This window comes from Pseudonaja textilis, chromosome 1 (assembly GCF_049901715.1).
Source record: "Pseudonaja textilis isolate UNSWEBS1 chromosome 1, rPseTex1.2, whole genome shotgun sequence".
In the NCBI taxonomy this organism is placed as follows: Eukaryota; Metazoa; Chordata; class Lepidosauria; order Squamata; family Elapidae; genus Pseudonaja; species Pseudonaja textilis.
In genome coordinates, this window is record NC_141990.1 from 307,796,682 (window position 1) to 307,814,362 (window position 17,681).

At 39.3% G+C, this 17,681-nt stretch overlaps 1 protein-coding gene across 2 annotated transcripts in view; it reads right to left on the reverse strand.

The window, feature by feature from the left end:
- The window catches only part of SLC35F4 (solute carrier family 35 member F4), a 151,780-nt gene that overhangs the window by 7,196 nt on the left and 126,903 nt on the right, over positions 1 to 17,681 (reverse strand). For both annotated transcript variants that reach the window (XM_026698391.2, XM_087922417.1), the window contains exons 2-5: positions 16,337 to 16,525; positions 12,078 to 12,378; positions 8,914 to 9,133; positions 1,393 to 1,518 (exon numbers count right to left, since the gene is read on the reverse strand). In XM_026698391.2, the coding sequence (XP_026554176.1) occupies positions 1,393 to 1,518; positions 8,914 to 9,133; positions 12,078 to 12,378; positions 16,337 to 16,525 (836 nt within the window). The remainder of the gene's footprint in view (positions 1 to 1,392; positions 1,519 to 8,913; positions 9,134 to 12,077; positions 12,379 to 16,336; positions 16,526 to 17,681) is intronic.

The window sequence follows — 17,681 nt, forward strand, 5'->3', positions numbered from 1 at the left end:
TCTGCTAATTGGTGTTCATGGATGTGTTCTGCTGGCTTTCTGCCTATTGGTTCTGCACAGTGACTGTTACAGTCCTTACATAGTGTGTTGTACAAATGATTAGGTTGTTGTTTACTACTAGATTGGTTTGTTGGTTGCTTATTTGATTAAGGATAGGACTGCCATACATCAAAGGCATCTCAGAAACAGCTAACAGAAGAAATAACATGCCCATCAACACTGGCAGGGCAAGCTACTATATGTAAACAGAGTGCAAACCCCACTCTCTTCCAGCACTGGAGATGTTACCTAGTTTGGTAATGAAACATCTACAAGCAAACAAGCAAACTTAGAGGGCATATAGGACTCCAAAGTTCAATCCTGAGCCATATACGTCCTCATCTATTGATATTGTGACAGGAATTAGAACAGGAAATCATTGGAAGCCACAATCAGATCTGAATTAATTACCTTTTCTCTTTCAGGAAATATTTTACATTTTTATGGGCTTTTCCTAGATATTACTGCTCTCAAATACATTCCTGATTCCTGCAATGTTGATGCAGTCATTTGTTTCATATATTTGTTTTCAATGAATAGACTGGCTGTGCATTTGCTTTTTATTTACAATGTTAAAATCTATGATAAATTAATCAGTATAACCTAGTAAAAAAAGCAGTATGGAAATTGTTTGTCACTATTTGGGTCATGATATAAAACAGTTAGGACTACATCATGAATTTTCATTTGGTGAAAGGAATTTTTTTCCCCCTCTTCTTTTTAAGAGGGCAATGTCAGAATTTATAATTCAAGTTTTGTGTGTGCACTGGTTTGAAATGGCAGAAAACTGTAATGTTAATTTTGGACAATTGTACCCTGAAATCAAACGAGTTTCTGAGGAGCACAAGAATGGAGCTGAACTTCTACAGGCTGAGTTAACTTACCTTTATTTTAGAAGAAATAGTTCTGATTTAAACTAAAAGATAATTGGAGAGATTAGTAAAACATAGAATCATTAAGAAACCCCAAGATCTCCTGGGGAATCTCAGCAGGATGACAGAGATATCATTCCTGAAAACTCCCCACTTTCATTGAAAATATCACCCTTAGCTTTCAAGCTAAGGTTTTGCTTGTGTGTTACAGCTGAATGCCATAAAATGCTGGCATATAAAATAAGAGGAAACTCATGGATGCTAATCTTGTTGCTGTAGAATAATAGAGATTTCATTAAGACTTGATAAAGGGAAGCCAAGCCGAATCCTTGGAGGCCACTACATAATTATCTAGCTGTAACTTTCTTCAAGTGCTCAGAATGTGAATTAAGCAACCATGAGCATTGTTTTAAAACCCATCTTGCTTTGTTTGTCTATGCATGCATTTAAAAAAGGATTAAATGGTAAGAAAAAAACCTACCTTATATAGCGCAGAGGTCGAGGCAGATCCAACTGCATATGCAACACCAACAATTGAATCGCCATGGAAACCATCTGCATAGGCCATCATAACAATTCCAGTGATGGCCATTATTGCGGCAACTATCTGTGTAATCCAAAAGGAAAGACATGTAGAAGGACTTTATTATGTGGAAAGAGCCATGATGAGATGAGTGTTGCGTGTGAGAGATATTAAAATGACTTGGGGACATGGAATGGGAACATAACACTACAACAGTCATGCAGGTTGTGTATCTCCCAGAGAGGGACTGTACAGCAACCTTGTTCTCTTTTCTTGAAAATCAAAAGGATTATTTCTTAGATTACTTTAGACCGAAGCCCATTCAAGCAGAATTACTTCACAATCAGATTAGTTTGTTTCACAGGTTGACAGCCATAAACTTTAGCTTGGTCACTGTTATGTAGTCAGAGAAATTATAGCTCTATGGAGTAAGATTCAAAACACGAAACAGCCAGGTTCATTCATCAGCAAAATGCAACAGTGGAATAAACTTCAGCTTGTTTCTCGAGAGGCAGAGTGAAAAAACTACCAAATTCCAATGGTTCTAGTACTATGTTAAATGATTATGAGTCTGGTGCTTCCTAATACTTTGGGACAGTCTTTCTCAACCTTGGCAACTTTAGGATGTATGGATTTCAACTCCCAGAATTCCCCAACCATTATTGCGGGCTGGAGAATTCTGGGAGTTAAAAGTCTACACATCTTAAAGTTGCTAAGTTTGAGAAACATTCCTAGAATTCTGATCAGGCACAGCCATTATCTGTATAGGCTGAGAATTCTGGGATTTGTCATTTGGTGAAATGTTCAGGTTGGAGAAGCCTGTAAGAAACCACAATTTAATAGTATACGAGTGACCCAACTTCAGCTAATTGTGGTGATGTTACCAGTTAGATAATGCAACATCTCCAAGCAAATAACCAAACTCCATCAAGGACTCCACAGCCAATTCTATTTCCTCAACTCAATGTGTTTATATCACTGAGCCGTGGCAGCGCAGTGATTAGAATGCAGTAGTGCAGGCTAATTCTGCCCACTGCCAGGAGTTTGATCCTGACTGACTCAAGGTTGACTCAGCCTTCCATCATTCTGAGATTGGTAAAATGAGGACCCAGATTTTTGGGGAGAATATACTGACTCTGTAAACTGCTTAGAGAGTGCTGATATAAGTCTTAGCACTATTTATATCATGCTAGGACCATACAACATACTGGAGGATGCTAAAATGAAGTTGGGTAATTTGTACTGTATACAGTAGTTCAGTACATAATTAGGACTGAGTTACAATCTTAGCATGTTATAATCATAGCATATTTATGTGAATGAAGCAACTGTGTTCTATTAGAATCCAATATATTCTGTGAATTCACCCAAAGAGTGTTGACCAATTGATCAAATTCAATACAATAGAGCTCTGGGTCATTAATTCAAATTTTCATACTCAGTTAAACCCAGTAATAATGGCAATGGTCTTTAAAACAAAGCCTGAATAAGTTACTGCAGAGAGCTGAAAGGGCAGCCTGTTCCTACTTCCCTTTACTGATTCAAGCTCTTACTATCTATCATCATTTTATTTCTGGCAGAAACCCATAAGGGGAAAAAAATCATAAGGAAGATTTTTTAAAAAATCTCTAGAAAACCTCACTTGTCACCTTTAGTCTCTCTCTCTCTCCCTCCCTCTCTCTCTCTCTTCCTCCCTCCCTCCCCCCCAAACATATATTTTTCTCCAGCTTCTATTTTATAAAGCTTTGCTACATAGTGCCTAATACAATGTTTCTGTAATCTCAAAAGTAATACTTTAATACCCCAATTTGGTGTCAAACACTGATCATATCACCTAGGAAATGTTTGGGAATGAAGATATTAGAGCTGTCAGTGCAATTTACCTCCATTTTACCTATGTCACACACTTAAATCATTTTTCAGCTTTACAAAAACCTTTGTATTCTATACAATATATCACATTTTGGAGATACTGAAGGATGTATGAAACAGCTTATGAATTGAGCAGCAAATACTATTTTCAGTTTTTAAAAGAAAGATCTAGCTTTAGATACTTGCACACAAACGACCCCTAGTACACACCAGCATTAAAATAAGATTTAAGAACTGCTATGTATTTACCTCCCAGCACTAGTTATTAAAATTTATACATCAAATTAGAGTTTGTCTCTACTAATTAATTAACTGCAGGTTTTGTTGATTAATCCACGGATGAAACCAATTCAGGCTTGTCCAATTTACTTTTCTCTTTAATGAACACTCCTATGAATTAGATGAAGGGGATACAGAAATGTAAGGTTTGCACTATGAACTGAAGGAACGTATTTCATACGCAGAAGGAACAGACTTTCTTTGAATTCTAATAAAAACGATGGGAGCTGGGATTAAAGCAGGTCCTTTAAGTTTGACTCTCTTCTTCCACAAGCAGATTTCCCTCATACAAAACATGAAATAGATTAAGTTAACAATCCAAACCACAGAGTGTCACACCTAAAGGGAAATGAAAAAGATGTAGCAAGTTTTTGAAAGCTGCTACGTGTCAGGTGAGTTAAGAAATAACTCATTTCAGTGGAGCCCAACAAATTTAAGCTGTTGTTTTCAATTTAAAAAAATCCTTGCTGCTACAGTCACCATCCTAGTAAATCATGTTCCATGAACCTTGAAGCACTTTTGTGCCCTACAAATGCTTCAATTCAGAGGAATGCAAAGCATGCTACTTTCAATGTCAAGTTACAAGTTTTTGTGTAGGAATTTTGAGCTCAATGCTAGTTTATAATTCCACACCTAGCTAGTTTCCGGACGGAAATCCATTGAACAGACCAGCAGGTTTATTTTGGAAAGTCCTCTGAGTAGAACCTGAGTAGACTTTTCTGAAAATGGGCAATACTGCCTTTGGTTTGTAATTCATTGTGATGTGTGCTACACAAAATGGTAGCCGAGGCATGGGTTGTCTTCATATAGAAAATTGCCTCTTTAGTTGCTTCTACATGTGAGGAAGTTGAGGGGCAACTTTCTCACTTTGAGAATGTGGGTGCATTTATTGGCCTAATGAGCTGCCCTGATCACTAAAATCATAGTAATGTGTGTCCATAATACTTCTTTCAAAATGTGGGGCTTTATGTGTTCATTTAATTGATATTTTGCACCTAAGCAGCTCTCCCTTTTTTGTATATGTCTGTCAACTGTCTGTCCTAGTCTCTGCAGTTTTCTTGGCAAGATTTTTCAAAAACGGTTTGCCACGGCCTCCTTGCTAGGACTGAGAGAAAGTATCTGCTCCCCCCAGCTGGGCTCATGCGTAAGGTGAGGTTTGTAGCCCAGTAGCTACAAAGTATAGCCTTAACCATTATACAAACCTGTCTCTCTTGTCTGTCCCTAATTGCCCAGAAATCAACTAATGCAAGGGTTTTCAAACTTGACAATTTTAAGACTTGTGAACTTCAACTGCCAGAATTCCTGAGCTAACATGAGTGGAGGAAGGATTCTGGGAGTTGAAGTCCACAAGCCTTAAAGCTGTCAAGTTTGAAGACCCCCTGAACTAATGGAAGTAACATAGGTAGACATTTATTTATTCATTCATTCATTCATTTATATCCCGCTGTTATCATTTTCATAAACTCAAGGCGGCAAACCTATCCAACACACCTTCCTCCTCCTATTTCCCCTATAACAACAATCACCCTGTGAGGTGATTTGGGGCTGACAGAGAGTGATGTCTTTCATGGCTAAGGTAGGACTTGAACTCATAGTTTCTTGCTTTCTAGCCTGATGCACTAGACCAAACTGGTTCCCTTATTAGTGATTAATAAAATAACAATGATTATAAGTCCAGTTTTGAACTATGTCCAGGAGAGATCACCAGTACTACATAGATCTATTTGGACTACTATGTGCTCAAATCACTAACCAGGAGCTTCGAGATGGGAGAAGTCTGAGAAAGTGAGTTGCTAACTTTTAAGTGACTCAGCCTAGCAGGAAGATCAGAGCTTTTGCTTTGGAAAAATTTTAGCTTGGCCCTGGTGTGGCCAGATAAAATGGATAAAAGTCCAGTTAGCCCTGGGGATCCACTAATTAAATATTAAACTTGTCAAGATCAGATTCTTAGTCCTTAACTGAGAATGTCCATAAATGCAAAAGGCCTGCCATCAATTTGATCAGATTCTGTCTCCAAATAATAAATGGATTACTAGAGAATTATATAACAGCCCAATTACAAACAAATTCTATTGATATCAACACAGAGAACAAATATTTGGAGTGAACTGATCCTGTTTCATTTCAATCAATAGCCTCAATTAAAGATTTGCTTTGGCACTGATTGGATATTGTTAGAATTTATTCTCCATTCCACCAGATATTATTACTCAATACGATTCAATTGCTGAAATAGTTGTAGCAAAAATGGAGCTAAAATGATGGTCCATGCAGACAAGATTAACACAATTGGCAACAGCAGCTTTGTATTTACTGAAAAGTAAAGATGCCCTGAACATGAACCCAACTCCTGATCGCTGCATCCATGCAGTGTTACCGAAGTGATTTCCAATTGATTTCCCAGTCTAGCAAATAGATCTGGAATTCCCAGGTAATAACCAGGGCCAGACTGCCTTAGCTTTTGAGATAAATCCAAAGTGATTAAACTGCTGACTTTTAATCATGTATTACAATGCTTAAAGAGAATATTGGATAGGACTCCCCAAAAGTGAACATTTTATTTTCATGCTATGCTTGGGAAAGCAAGAACACGATCCTCTTATAGGTCTGCAGCAGCAATTTTATCTGGCAGATTTAAAGGCTAGTCTTTTCTCAATGAAATATGGGCCCTGCCCTCCAATAGCTTCCTGATATCAGTAAGCATTTATAATAATGTAATTCCTTGGCTTGGCCTGCTGGTAATACTTCATTTATTTGTTTTATTTTAGAAGGTACCTTATCTGGCAGTAACAAAATAACCGAGTTGAAGTCTTCTAGTCCAACACCAGGGATGGGATCTGACTGATGTAAATACTGGTTCGGTTATTTACATAATTATGTTTTGCTTCATAATTTTGCTTATGTAATTATGCTTCATGCGCATGTGTGTCTGATGCATGCTGCGCGCAGGTGTTAAACATTGTCAGCTGTGCTGCCTGGACAGCTGAGCAGTGCTGCGCGGGGGTGTGCAGCATTTGAAACAGCACTATTTTCCTGCTTTTTCAACCACAGCTGTGCCATGCAGGGCAGCTGAGGTTGAAAAAGCAGAAAATAAAGGACAGGTAAGAGCCCGGGCGGGCAGGTGGGCCAAAACAGCTGCAGACACAGAACTGGTTCGGCATCTGCTGCTCTTCAGAGCTACCGGTTCTATAGAGCCGGACAGAACCGGTAGCATCCCACCCCTGTCCAACACCCTGCTCAAGCAGAACTACCATTTCAGACAAATGGTTGTCCAATTTCTTCTTAAAAACTTCTAGTGTTGGAGCATTTGCAACTTCTGGAAGCAAGTTGTTCCACTGATTAATTGTTCTAACTGTCAAGAAATTTCTCCTTAGTTCTAGGCTGGTTCTCTCCTTGATTAGTTTCCACCCATTGCTTCTTGCCCTGCCCTCAGGTGCTTTGGAGAATAGCTTGACCCCCTCTTCTTTGTGGCAGCCCCTGAGATATTGGAACACTGCTATCATGTCATCCCTAGTCCTTCTTTTCAGTAAACTAGACATGCTCAGTTCCTGCAACTGTTCTTCGTATGTTTTAGCCTCCAGTTCCCTAATCATCTTTGTTAAACATTCCACTCACCAAGATTAATTTCCTCTCAGCCCTTTCAGCCAAGTCTTCTTTAAAATGTACCTTTATTTTAATTTCTGCTGGAGAATTCAGCTGAAGAGAATTTGCAGAGGGAAAATGCTTTTCCTTCAAGTGAATTTAATGGACAAGAGTCTTTCCCTCTCAGCTACCCTGACATTCTTAATATAGAGACCTGGAGTGCCAGTTATCATAATTTATAATGCTCTTGTTTGCCAGTTAAAGACAGAAAGGTCCTTCTCTTTTAGAAAGAGTCAGTTTGATCTAGTGGTTAAAGTACCAGGCTAGAAACCAGGAGACAATGAGTTCTAGTTCTGCCTTAGGCGTGAAAGCCAGCTGGGTGGCTTTGGGTCAGTCCCCACTCTCAGCCCAACCAAACTCATAGGGTTGCTGCAGTGGGGAAAATAAGAGGAGAAAGGAATATTAAGTATGTTCATCACCTTTAGTTATTTATTTAAAAAAAATCCTTTATAAATGTAACCTCGTTGAAATTCAAACTATTTCTCCAGATTGTGGTGAAGCCAGCTGCCTAAATTCTGTCGCACGGTCGTAGGAACCAGGATGGAGTTTGCAAACAAGGAAAAGAATAAGCTGCCATTCTTAATCACTTTCATTCAATTCTATGAAATTAAGTAAACAGACTGACATCTGGGATGCAGATGAAAGAGGCCAGAGCTTGCCTTGTCTCTGAGATTAGAAGCAAAGAACTAATCTATTTCCCACCAGAACTGTATTGCAAATCCACTCTTTTCTTTGTTTCAGATAAGTGAATGGGATTGCTGTTCTTCCGGGAAAAGTAAAATGCTATGTTTGGGAATGCAAACTGAAAAACAGTTTCTAAATATGGAGCATAATTAAAAATAATAAAATTAAGCACCACTGTTCTACATCCTCCCATTATATTGGCAAAGAATATGAGATATACGAGTCTTAATGTTTCCCTGTAATTCTTCTGTAATAATGTCTCCCACATGCATTCCAAAGCAAGACACTGTATGGAATTATGCATTAATTCTTAATGGATTAATTGCTCGTGGCTGTATTTCACTATCACCATCTGAGGGCAGCATTCAAGAGAACAGAAAACCAAGAAACAGTCATATGAAAAGGTAACCTCATAATGACAGTCTGCTGGACATGAACTCAAGAGATCAGAGGTGGTATTCAGCAGGTTCTGACCAGTTCTGGAGAACTGGTAGCGGAAATTTTGAGTAGTTCGGAGAACCAGCAAATGCCATCTCTGACTGGCCCCGCCCCCATCTATTCTCTGCCTCCTGAGTCTCAGCTGATTTGCTGGGTCTTCTTTTGTTGCCCTACACAGGAGAATGGAGCTGGAAAGCAGGTTAGTAGGGTAGGGAGGGAATGGGATTTTGTGGTAACCTTCCCCCTGGAGTGGGGTGGGAATGGAGATTTTACAGTATCCTTCCCCTGGAGTGGGGTGGGAATGGACATTTTACAGTATCCTTCCCCTGCCATGCCCACCAAGCCACACCCACAGAACCACTGAACCACTTCCAATTCCTTCATTGCCCGGAACCATTTCTGCTAATCCAATAGTCCCCTCCCATTTAGAGTACTTACTGGACACTTAAAAAAAAATGGATAAACCCAACATGCATGCTTTGGAACATAATAGTTGTCCTAGAACTCCAAAGTAAATTATGGGCAATGGAAACCCTCATTAACAAAAGCTGTCTAGACCATTACCCTGACACCCATGAACCTGTCTTTCAGGACAATCCACGAGAGAAGGAAGACAAAGGCTTTGTTACAACAGAACAGGGCTGAGACGTCCGTGGCGGTCAGCTTCTTTAGAGCCAGCAGGTATAGGTAGTTTGTCAAAGTCCACAAAATAGAAAAGGGAGCGGTTCTTTTAAGAAAGAGTTTCAGCGTCAGACCATCATCGCCAAAGATCCGACTACATTCCCTGAGGGAAGAGAAAAAAAAATGGAAATTGAACAAGGAGAGATTCAACCTGGAAATAAGGAGAAACTTTCTGACAGTGAGAACAATCAACCAGTGGAACAGCTTGCCCTTGGAAGTTGTGGAAGCGCCATCACTTGAGACCTTCAAGAAGAGGCTAGACTGCCATTTGTCAGAAATGGTGTAGGGTCTCCCGCTTGGGCAGGGGGTTGGACTAGATGACCTATAAGGTCCCTTCCAACTCTGATTATCTGTTATCTGATTCCTCCTTTGAGGGATACAAGTCTCCTCCCAATTTTGCTATTTCACAGCAGTATAACTTTTAAGTTTTTAATCTTGCTCTTCAGTCATGCTTCAGAATGGCTGATCAATTATTTTAAAACATGATGATATGCTCACATGTTTTAATTGAATGGCAGGCAGATGGTGCTCTGTCGTAGGCTCCACTCAATCAGAACTTACAATAGAAAGGATCCCCCCCCACACACACAAATGTTTAAAACTAAATTAATTTCCAGAGTCTGATCTGGAAGGGCAAAGTATTTATGTATACAGTAGAATGTGGTAAAGGTGTTTCCAGCTAGGATCTATAAATACTACATCAATCATTATTTACTTTTAGCCATATTTTGCTTGCAGTTATGATCTAAGTGAAAGAAATGGATTCAAGAGGTGATACTAATGGAATTTAAAATATAGCTATCTGAATAATAATTCACATCTAAATATGAAGGCAAATTTGACATTTGATGTAGAGGGTTTCAAATGTGAGAGAAAGATCATATTTTGTCAGAAGTCACTCAGGCGTACTCCCTAGAAATGTTTTTGGGTTTGCAATTTCATGGATTTTTTCCCCCTAAATCTGAATTTACTTATTTGACTTAGGACCGTAGTATTTCCATGTGGGAGAATGGAAAAAGTAAATAGAATACAGGTAGTCCTGATCTTACAACCATTTGTTTAGCGACTGATTTATAATGGCATTGGAAAGTGTGACTTATGACTGGTCCTTGAACTGTTGCATCACCCCCAAAGTCACATGATCATCTCAGGGTCACATGATCACCATTTGCAACCAACCTTTCCAGCTGGTTTCTGACAAGCAATGGAAGAAGCTGGATTCACTTAACAACTGCAGCAATTTCTTTAACAATCATGGCAAAAACGGACATAAAATCAGACGTGATTCATTTAACCATCTTGCTTAACAATGGAAATTCTGGTCCCAATTTGGGTCATAAGTCAAGGACTGCCTGTATGCTTGGGTATTCTGCCATTTCTCCTCCCAAACATACATATTGTTTTGGTATTCTGAAAAGGCTGAGAAACTGACTTGAGAAAATGAACTAAGCACTTACACAGAAACTTTTCCAAAAGGAAGGAAGTGAGGAGGGCAGTATGACTAGTCTTGAGCAAGAGAGAAATGAACCAGGATGGATTTTGGCCACTTTGGCTTTAAATGTTTTGTCTATATAACAGTGGCCTAAGGTATAACCATTGAAGGTCTAGGAAAAGATTGATGGGGAAATAGACTTCATGGAATCCTATCCAGATGGGGTAGTGATTGCATTGTGGCAGCCTATCTGGAATGGAGTGGAGCTCGTATGACATGGGATCATGCTCAAGGGAAACATTTAGGACTAAGTTTCTCAACCTTGGCAACCTAAAGAAGTGTGAGTTTCCTCCCAAAATTTGCTGGCTGGGGAATTCTGGAAGTTGAAGTCTGAAGCTGCCAAGGTTGAGAAGCATTAATCTAGGATAATATCTCGCTAGCTTGCGAATTTGTCATTCAACTTCCCACTCAAGTTACAGCTGTTGATAATTTGCTCTGAATGGGAAAAAAAAACAACCAGCAAGCAATTGATCCCTCTTACTTGATACCCTATTTAATCCTAGTTAAAATATTTAATGGAATTTATTATGTTGTAAAAAATCAAATTCAGCACTATTAAGTAGCATCAAAGTACCTGATGAAGAATAATCTCTCTGTCATCTGCTACTTTTATACAAGAACACCAGCCCCTGGACTAGACACCTTTTGCATGCAAGTGCTATTTTATCACTGAACAATGATTCCCCTTTTCCTTTAGAGCTTTGGTTTCCAGATGCCAAAATAAGAAAAAGGCTAAAACTTGCCACCTGTCAGACCTGTCACAACTTAAACCTCTAAATAGAAATGATCCTTGGCTCCATTTGTTGAGTAAGGTATAGTTTATTAGAGATCAAGTGCATTGCAGTATTGCAAAGCCAGAACTGAGAATTGTGTGCCAAAATCCCTAAGTCCTACTTTTTCCTCCCTTAACTATCTCTCATTGACCACCCCAGTGTAACCAATCAGGTTCAGGCAAGATGTTTTCATAATGGTCAGTCCCAGCACATTTTAGTATACAGCTCTCTCCTTCTTCCAGCTGGTGACCTTGAGGCAGAGTCTCAAGGAGATACAGAACTTACTTTCATTTCCCCCCTTCATTCCTCCTCCTCAGAGTTCACGACAGGATCTCAGCGCAAAGCAGCAAAGCACGAGCAAGCATAAAGTGGCAGCTGACATAGTCTCTAATGTACATACGAACATATTTTTTCAGAAAAGTAATAATAATTGTGTGGATTCATCAAATTATCTAAGACATCTGAATGTTTAAATTTTGGACTTTCTTTTGGATTCCTATTCCATTTTTTGTAACACTTTACTTCATGAAGAGTTCTGGAAAACTCTCTGTCAGCCATGTATTGGAGTTCTTAAACACATTCTTTAAAAAAAGGAGGAGAATTTATTAGATATATACAAGAACGAAAAAATGAGAACACTTTCTGTTCTTTGAACAAGTTGACATTGCTACAACACTTTTCCCCCAATTGCTTTTTTTTCCTTGAATGAATAAAAGATGTCAAAGTCTTTTAAGTGACAAGACTGAAGTCTAATCAAATAGGAAAGACTGCTAGAAACCTACCTGATTTTTTTGATTGGAGACTGCTTTTCCTGGGCAGTTGCAAGATGTCCAGAGTAATAAACGGGGAAAAACATAATATTCCAATTTGTAGAAAACCAAGTCATGAAAAATGGATAATCAAAGTTCTTGTATGTGATTTTGACAATCTGTGTTGTTCCAATCCAAGAGGATGAGACTGACAAAATAATTAGAAATCCCCAGAGAATCTTGAGAAATGTAGATATACAAGACTCACAACGGGTCTGTGTGTGGCTCTCCTGGCTGCTGTTTTCAGCTTGAGTTTGTGTCCCTTCTTCTCCTCCTACAAACAGAGGCAATGAAGATAATTAAAGAAATGAAGGCTATGTTGGAGACCGTGCGTCGTCCTGGTAAATGAAAAAGGAAGAATCACAAGAAACTAACACTTCAAAGTATTGTTAACATCCAGATAAAATGCATTGTTCATGGTGCCAAAAACAGTGGCTTCTGTTTGTGTGAGTTTGGGGGGCTTCTGTTTCAGCACAACTGGAAGATGCCAAGATGGGAAATGCTGGCCAAGTAGATTTCAAGAAGAGAAGGAATTACACGATTTTGTAAATGCTGGTAGACTAGAAGAACATCATATCAGAGTTATGGGATTTTCATATCACTAGTATCTGAGCACCTCCATACAAGTTTTCTGTATTATGCACTGTCACAAAAAGGGAACAGAATTGATGTAAATCTTTCCTGCGATGGAGGGGAGAACTACCTACCTTGAATGCATCTTTTTGACATCACAGTTTGCAGCAACTATTTCTCTTTTCCCATCTATGATGTCAGTTCTTATATTTAATGGGCCCTTAAATAAGACACCCAATGCTGATGTCCATCTTTCCTGAATAAGAGCCATGGGGGCACAGTAATTAAAATGCAGAATTGCAGGCTAATTCTGTCTATTGTCAACAGTTCGATTCTAACTGGCTCAAGCTTGACTCAACCTTCCATCCTTCCAGGGTGGGTAAACTTGGCATATTCAGCACCTCACATTGGGTTGCCTTTCCAATAATATTCTTCCTTACTGTTGCAAAAAGGATAGTGCATGACAAGTAGAAGGGAATCACAAACCAAGGAGAAGTGGAGGAGCTGCTCACTATTTGTTGCACATGGAGATCTACCTGCAAAGGTATCATCTGAACAGGACTTAGAGCTCCTGGAAATCACCTATACTATTATTACTACTACTACTATTGTGACAACCTTTCTATGTACATTGTTTTGTCCAACCATGATGATATACAACTAATTAAATTAATTAATTAGGAACAATTCAACTACAAAGGAATTTTGTATCTGTAAACTTTGCATAAACAGTAGAATAGCAATCCCATCAGATCCAGAAGGAGAGGCGTGATCTAGGTCCCATCTACAAGAGAATGACATTGGCAGGACCCAGGAGGAAGGCCTTTTCTCCCCTGGCACTTGCCCTTTGGTACAAGATCAGAGTTGCCCCAACACTATTGGCCTTCTCCAACTCATTAAAAATTTGGCTTTGTCATAAGCTTAGGGCTCTGTTATTGTGGTGAGCCCGTTTCTTGGCTATATTGAATATGACATGCTGAGAGTGTTCCTGGCTGCAATTTTTATGTTATTTGTGTATTTAATTCTGTTTTTGTCCTCTCGGCTTCTCAGAGTCATGCTTATGCAATGGGCAGCCACATACATTTAATTAATAAATAATCAACTGGTACATAGAGAAAGGGGAAGATTTCTTCCATCAGAAAAACTTTGGGGCCAGCAAACACTGAAATTTAGATTCATTTTCTTCTCATAGCTCACAATAAATTATTTGATTTCTGATCATTCCATAAAACAAAGGAATAATTTATCAGACATTAAATTTCCTAAATTAAAATATTGACTATTTTCATGGGTTCCCTCCTACTGGTATTTGTCTGGTTCCGAGCTATCCCAAATATGGGGGAAAAAATAATACACTTGCATTATTATTTTTTTGCTCTTAGCCAGTCAAAATAAATTCAGAGATTAGCAAAAGAGGAGTCATGAGATAAGAGAATCACAAGGCAAAGGGGAAAAATCATATTTCTACAGCTTTCTCTCTGATTATTATGTTTTTTTTTAAGCCAAAGCCACCAAGGGGGAAAGCTATATTTGAGGGGGGGAGACTTTCTTTCTCTGTCATACTAGTGATTTAAGACTGATCTTTCACCAGGATCAAAGAAAAGCCTTTCCCCCAATCTTATTTCTCTTCTTCTCATCATGATCAAGGTAGATAAAGTTAGTGTTCTGATGGTAGAATCAAGTTGTTAGCCTGGAGATAATAGAATAGAATAGAATGGAATAGAATAGAACGCAATGCAATGCAATACAATACAATACAATACAATACAATACAATACAATACAATACAATACAATACAATACAATACAATACAATACAATACAATACAATACAATACAATACAATAAACTGGCCTTAGGGGTCTTCTAGTCCAACCCCTTACTCAGGCAGGAAACCCTGGCCTATACTATTTCAGACAAATGGTTGTCCAATCTCTTCTTCATTGGAAAGCTCCTGTTTGATTCTAATGTACCCTAATGATGGTGTGGAATTAATGTTTCATCCTGAGGAGGCCTTCTCTTTGCTGGATCTTCTGCGTGCAACTAGTTTGCTATAAACATCTGTGTAAGGCCACATAGTGCATCACTTTTGGCCATTAGTTCTTCTTGCCTACAAAACCCCAGCATAGAAAAGTATGGACAAAGTGGACAATGGTGAACACAACCCAAGAAACCCTACCATTCATGTTTTGGTAGGGCAGAGGAGTTTTTGCACCCAAGGCACAAATGGACTTGTGATAATCAATCAGGATAGAGCTGGAAAGGGCGTTGGAGGTCTTCTAGTCCAATTCCTGCTCAAGTGGAAGACCCTATTTCATTTCAGACAAGCGGCTGTCCAGTCTCTTCTTAAAGACCTCCAGTGATAAAGCACCTATGATTTCTGAAGGCAGCAATTTCCCTGGTTAATTGTTCTCACTGCTAGGAAGTTTCTCCTTAATTCCAAGTTGCTTCTCTCCTTGATTAGTTTCCATCCATTGTTTCTTGTCCTGCCCTTTGGTACTTTGGAAAATGAATTGACCCTCTTCTACTTTGTAGCGGCCCTCAAATACTGGAATACTGCTATCATGTCACTCCTAGTCCTTCTTTTCTCTAGCCTAGCCATACCCAATTCCTGCAACCGTTTTCCATATGTTTTAGTCTCCAGGCCTTTAATCATCTTAGTTGTTCTTCTCTGCACTTTTGCAAAGTCTCAACATCTTTTTTTTGCAGTATTCCAGGCATGGTCTTACTAAGGATTTATGAAGCAGTACTAATACTTCACGTGCAGGGGTGGGATGCTGCCAGTTCGGACCAGTTTGGGTGAACTCCTAGCTCCGATAATCAGCTGGCTCCAAACTGGTTCGCTCTGACGATCATGTGGGCCCGCCCGCCTGCCCCTGTGCTGTACTCACCTATATCTACTCAGTTGATTCGCACAGGATGGATTGCCATACCTCAGCTGTGTTATTTCCACGAAGTAACATCGAAGGTAAGTAATTTTGAAAGCTGCACACGTGCACGATTAGAAAACTGGTTGTTTCACTGGCAGCATCCTACCACTGTTCATGTGATTTTGATTCTATGCCTCTGTTTATGCAACCAAGGATTATATTATCTTTTTGGACTTGCTGCTGCACACTATTGGCTCATATATAAGTGATCGTCCACTAGGACTCCAAGGTCCCTCTCACAGTTACTGTTTTGGAGCCAAGTTTCTCCTAATCTGTACTTTTGTCAACTCATAAAATATTTCTATGGTCTTTTTAGAGTTGCCCACAGAAAAGGAAGGGGAGCAGTGCAGCAGCTTGCAAAACTGAAACTGCATTCCATAAATGTTTTCAAAGATAGTAACTAGATGACTGAAGTTTCTGCCGTGCAAAATTCTAACTGGAGAGCATGATTGATGACTCTTGGCTGTGGATGTATTCCATTGGAGAATATGAATTATGATACACCCAGGGGGGGTGTCTCAGAGTTGGCTACACCCAGGCAATGCCAGCATGTTAAGTCCCAATAAATCCTTTTTAAGTTTTGGAAGTTTGGCTCGAGATTCATGATTTAAATGGGAGTAACTGCCAGAGCCCTGACATACTTGTACCTTTGGTTGTTGTTGTGTAAAACCTTGGTTTTCTCCCCATTACATTTCATTTTCATTTTACTCAAGTCTATTGTAAGCCTACCTGATCTGTCCTGCCTCTCTCCTCTGCTGTGCCGACAAAATCCAGAGGGACTTCGACTCTGCAGCTCTAGAATGGGAGCAGCAGAATCTTCAGCAGCGGATAAAGGGGAATGCTGCCTGCGGAGGCCAGTCTGCGTGCTGGGGCAGTTGGCTCCCGGCTTGCATCGGATGACAGAGGATCGGGAGGCACCTGAGAAGAAAGAGTTTGCATCAGTTTGGCAGGTAAACTTCCCAGAAGCAAGAGATGGACAACTGACTCATTTTTTCTTCTATTGAAACATCTTGAAGCATTAAAAGACACGTGCGACTGAAAATAAACTGCTTGCTACCTTGGTGAAAGAAAATGCATTTTGTAGCAATGGAAAGTCAAAATTCGTTCTTTTTGTCTCCTATCTATCAATGTGGTTATGATTAAGTTAATGGAAGAATTAGAAAAGGGTTCTCAGATGCAATAGTGTTATTGGTTTCTGTAGAAAAGAACAGATTAGAGGATCATGCATGCAATTATTATATATACGACAGTCCATGCGTTATAGGGTGTTGCACATGCACAGCTGGTAAAGAGATATATCATCCTTGATTTCTTTCCATTGTGGCAGTTAAGACTCCAAGTGGATGTTCAGGTGAGGTTTCTCTGATGTATTTATAGCTGCAGTTACTCCAAGTTCATAAGTAAAGAGCCTTGGTGGCGCAGTGGTTTAGAGTGCAGTACTGCAAGCTACTTCTGCTGACTATTGGCTTCCTGCAATTTGGCAGTTCAAATCCCACCAGGCTCAAGGTTGACTCAGACTTCCATCCTTCCGAGCGGGGTAAAATGAAGGCCCAGATAGTTGCGGGCAATATGCTGACTCTGTAAGCCACTTAGAGAGGGCTGTAAAACACTGTGAAGTGGTATATAAGTCTAAGTATTATTGCTATCTTACTTGCAACAGAAATTTGGGCTCAACTGTGGTCATAAGTTGAGAACTACCTGTAGTATGTCATGTAGAAAAGCAAAACAAAAATTACACCTCTGAATAATTCTGCTATATCCAGTCTGAGCAAATCATTCAATCTTACTTAACTTAGAAACAGGGTAAAAACAGCTATTCTTAGTAAAGGCTGACTAAAAGGAGAAAAAGTAAGAAAGCAGAGTCATACAGAGACCCAGTGAGTAATTTCCTTTTCTAATTCAAAAGCTTTAAATATTTACAAAGGGAATGGCAAAACCAAAGTTTTTCCATCTAATATTATTGAAAATGCTTGCCAGGCAAAATCCCACCAAAATGATACCAAAAACATCCATTTTTCAGATACTGAGTAAATAGAAGGCATCAGATTTCATGTCTGTGATAAAACTAGAATCT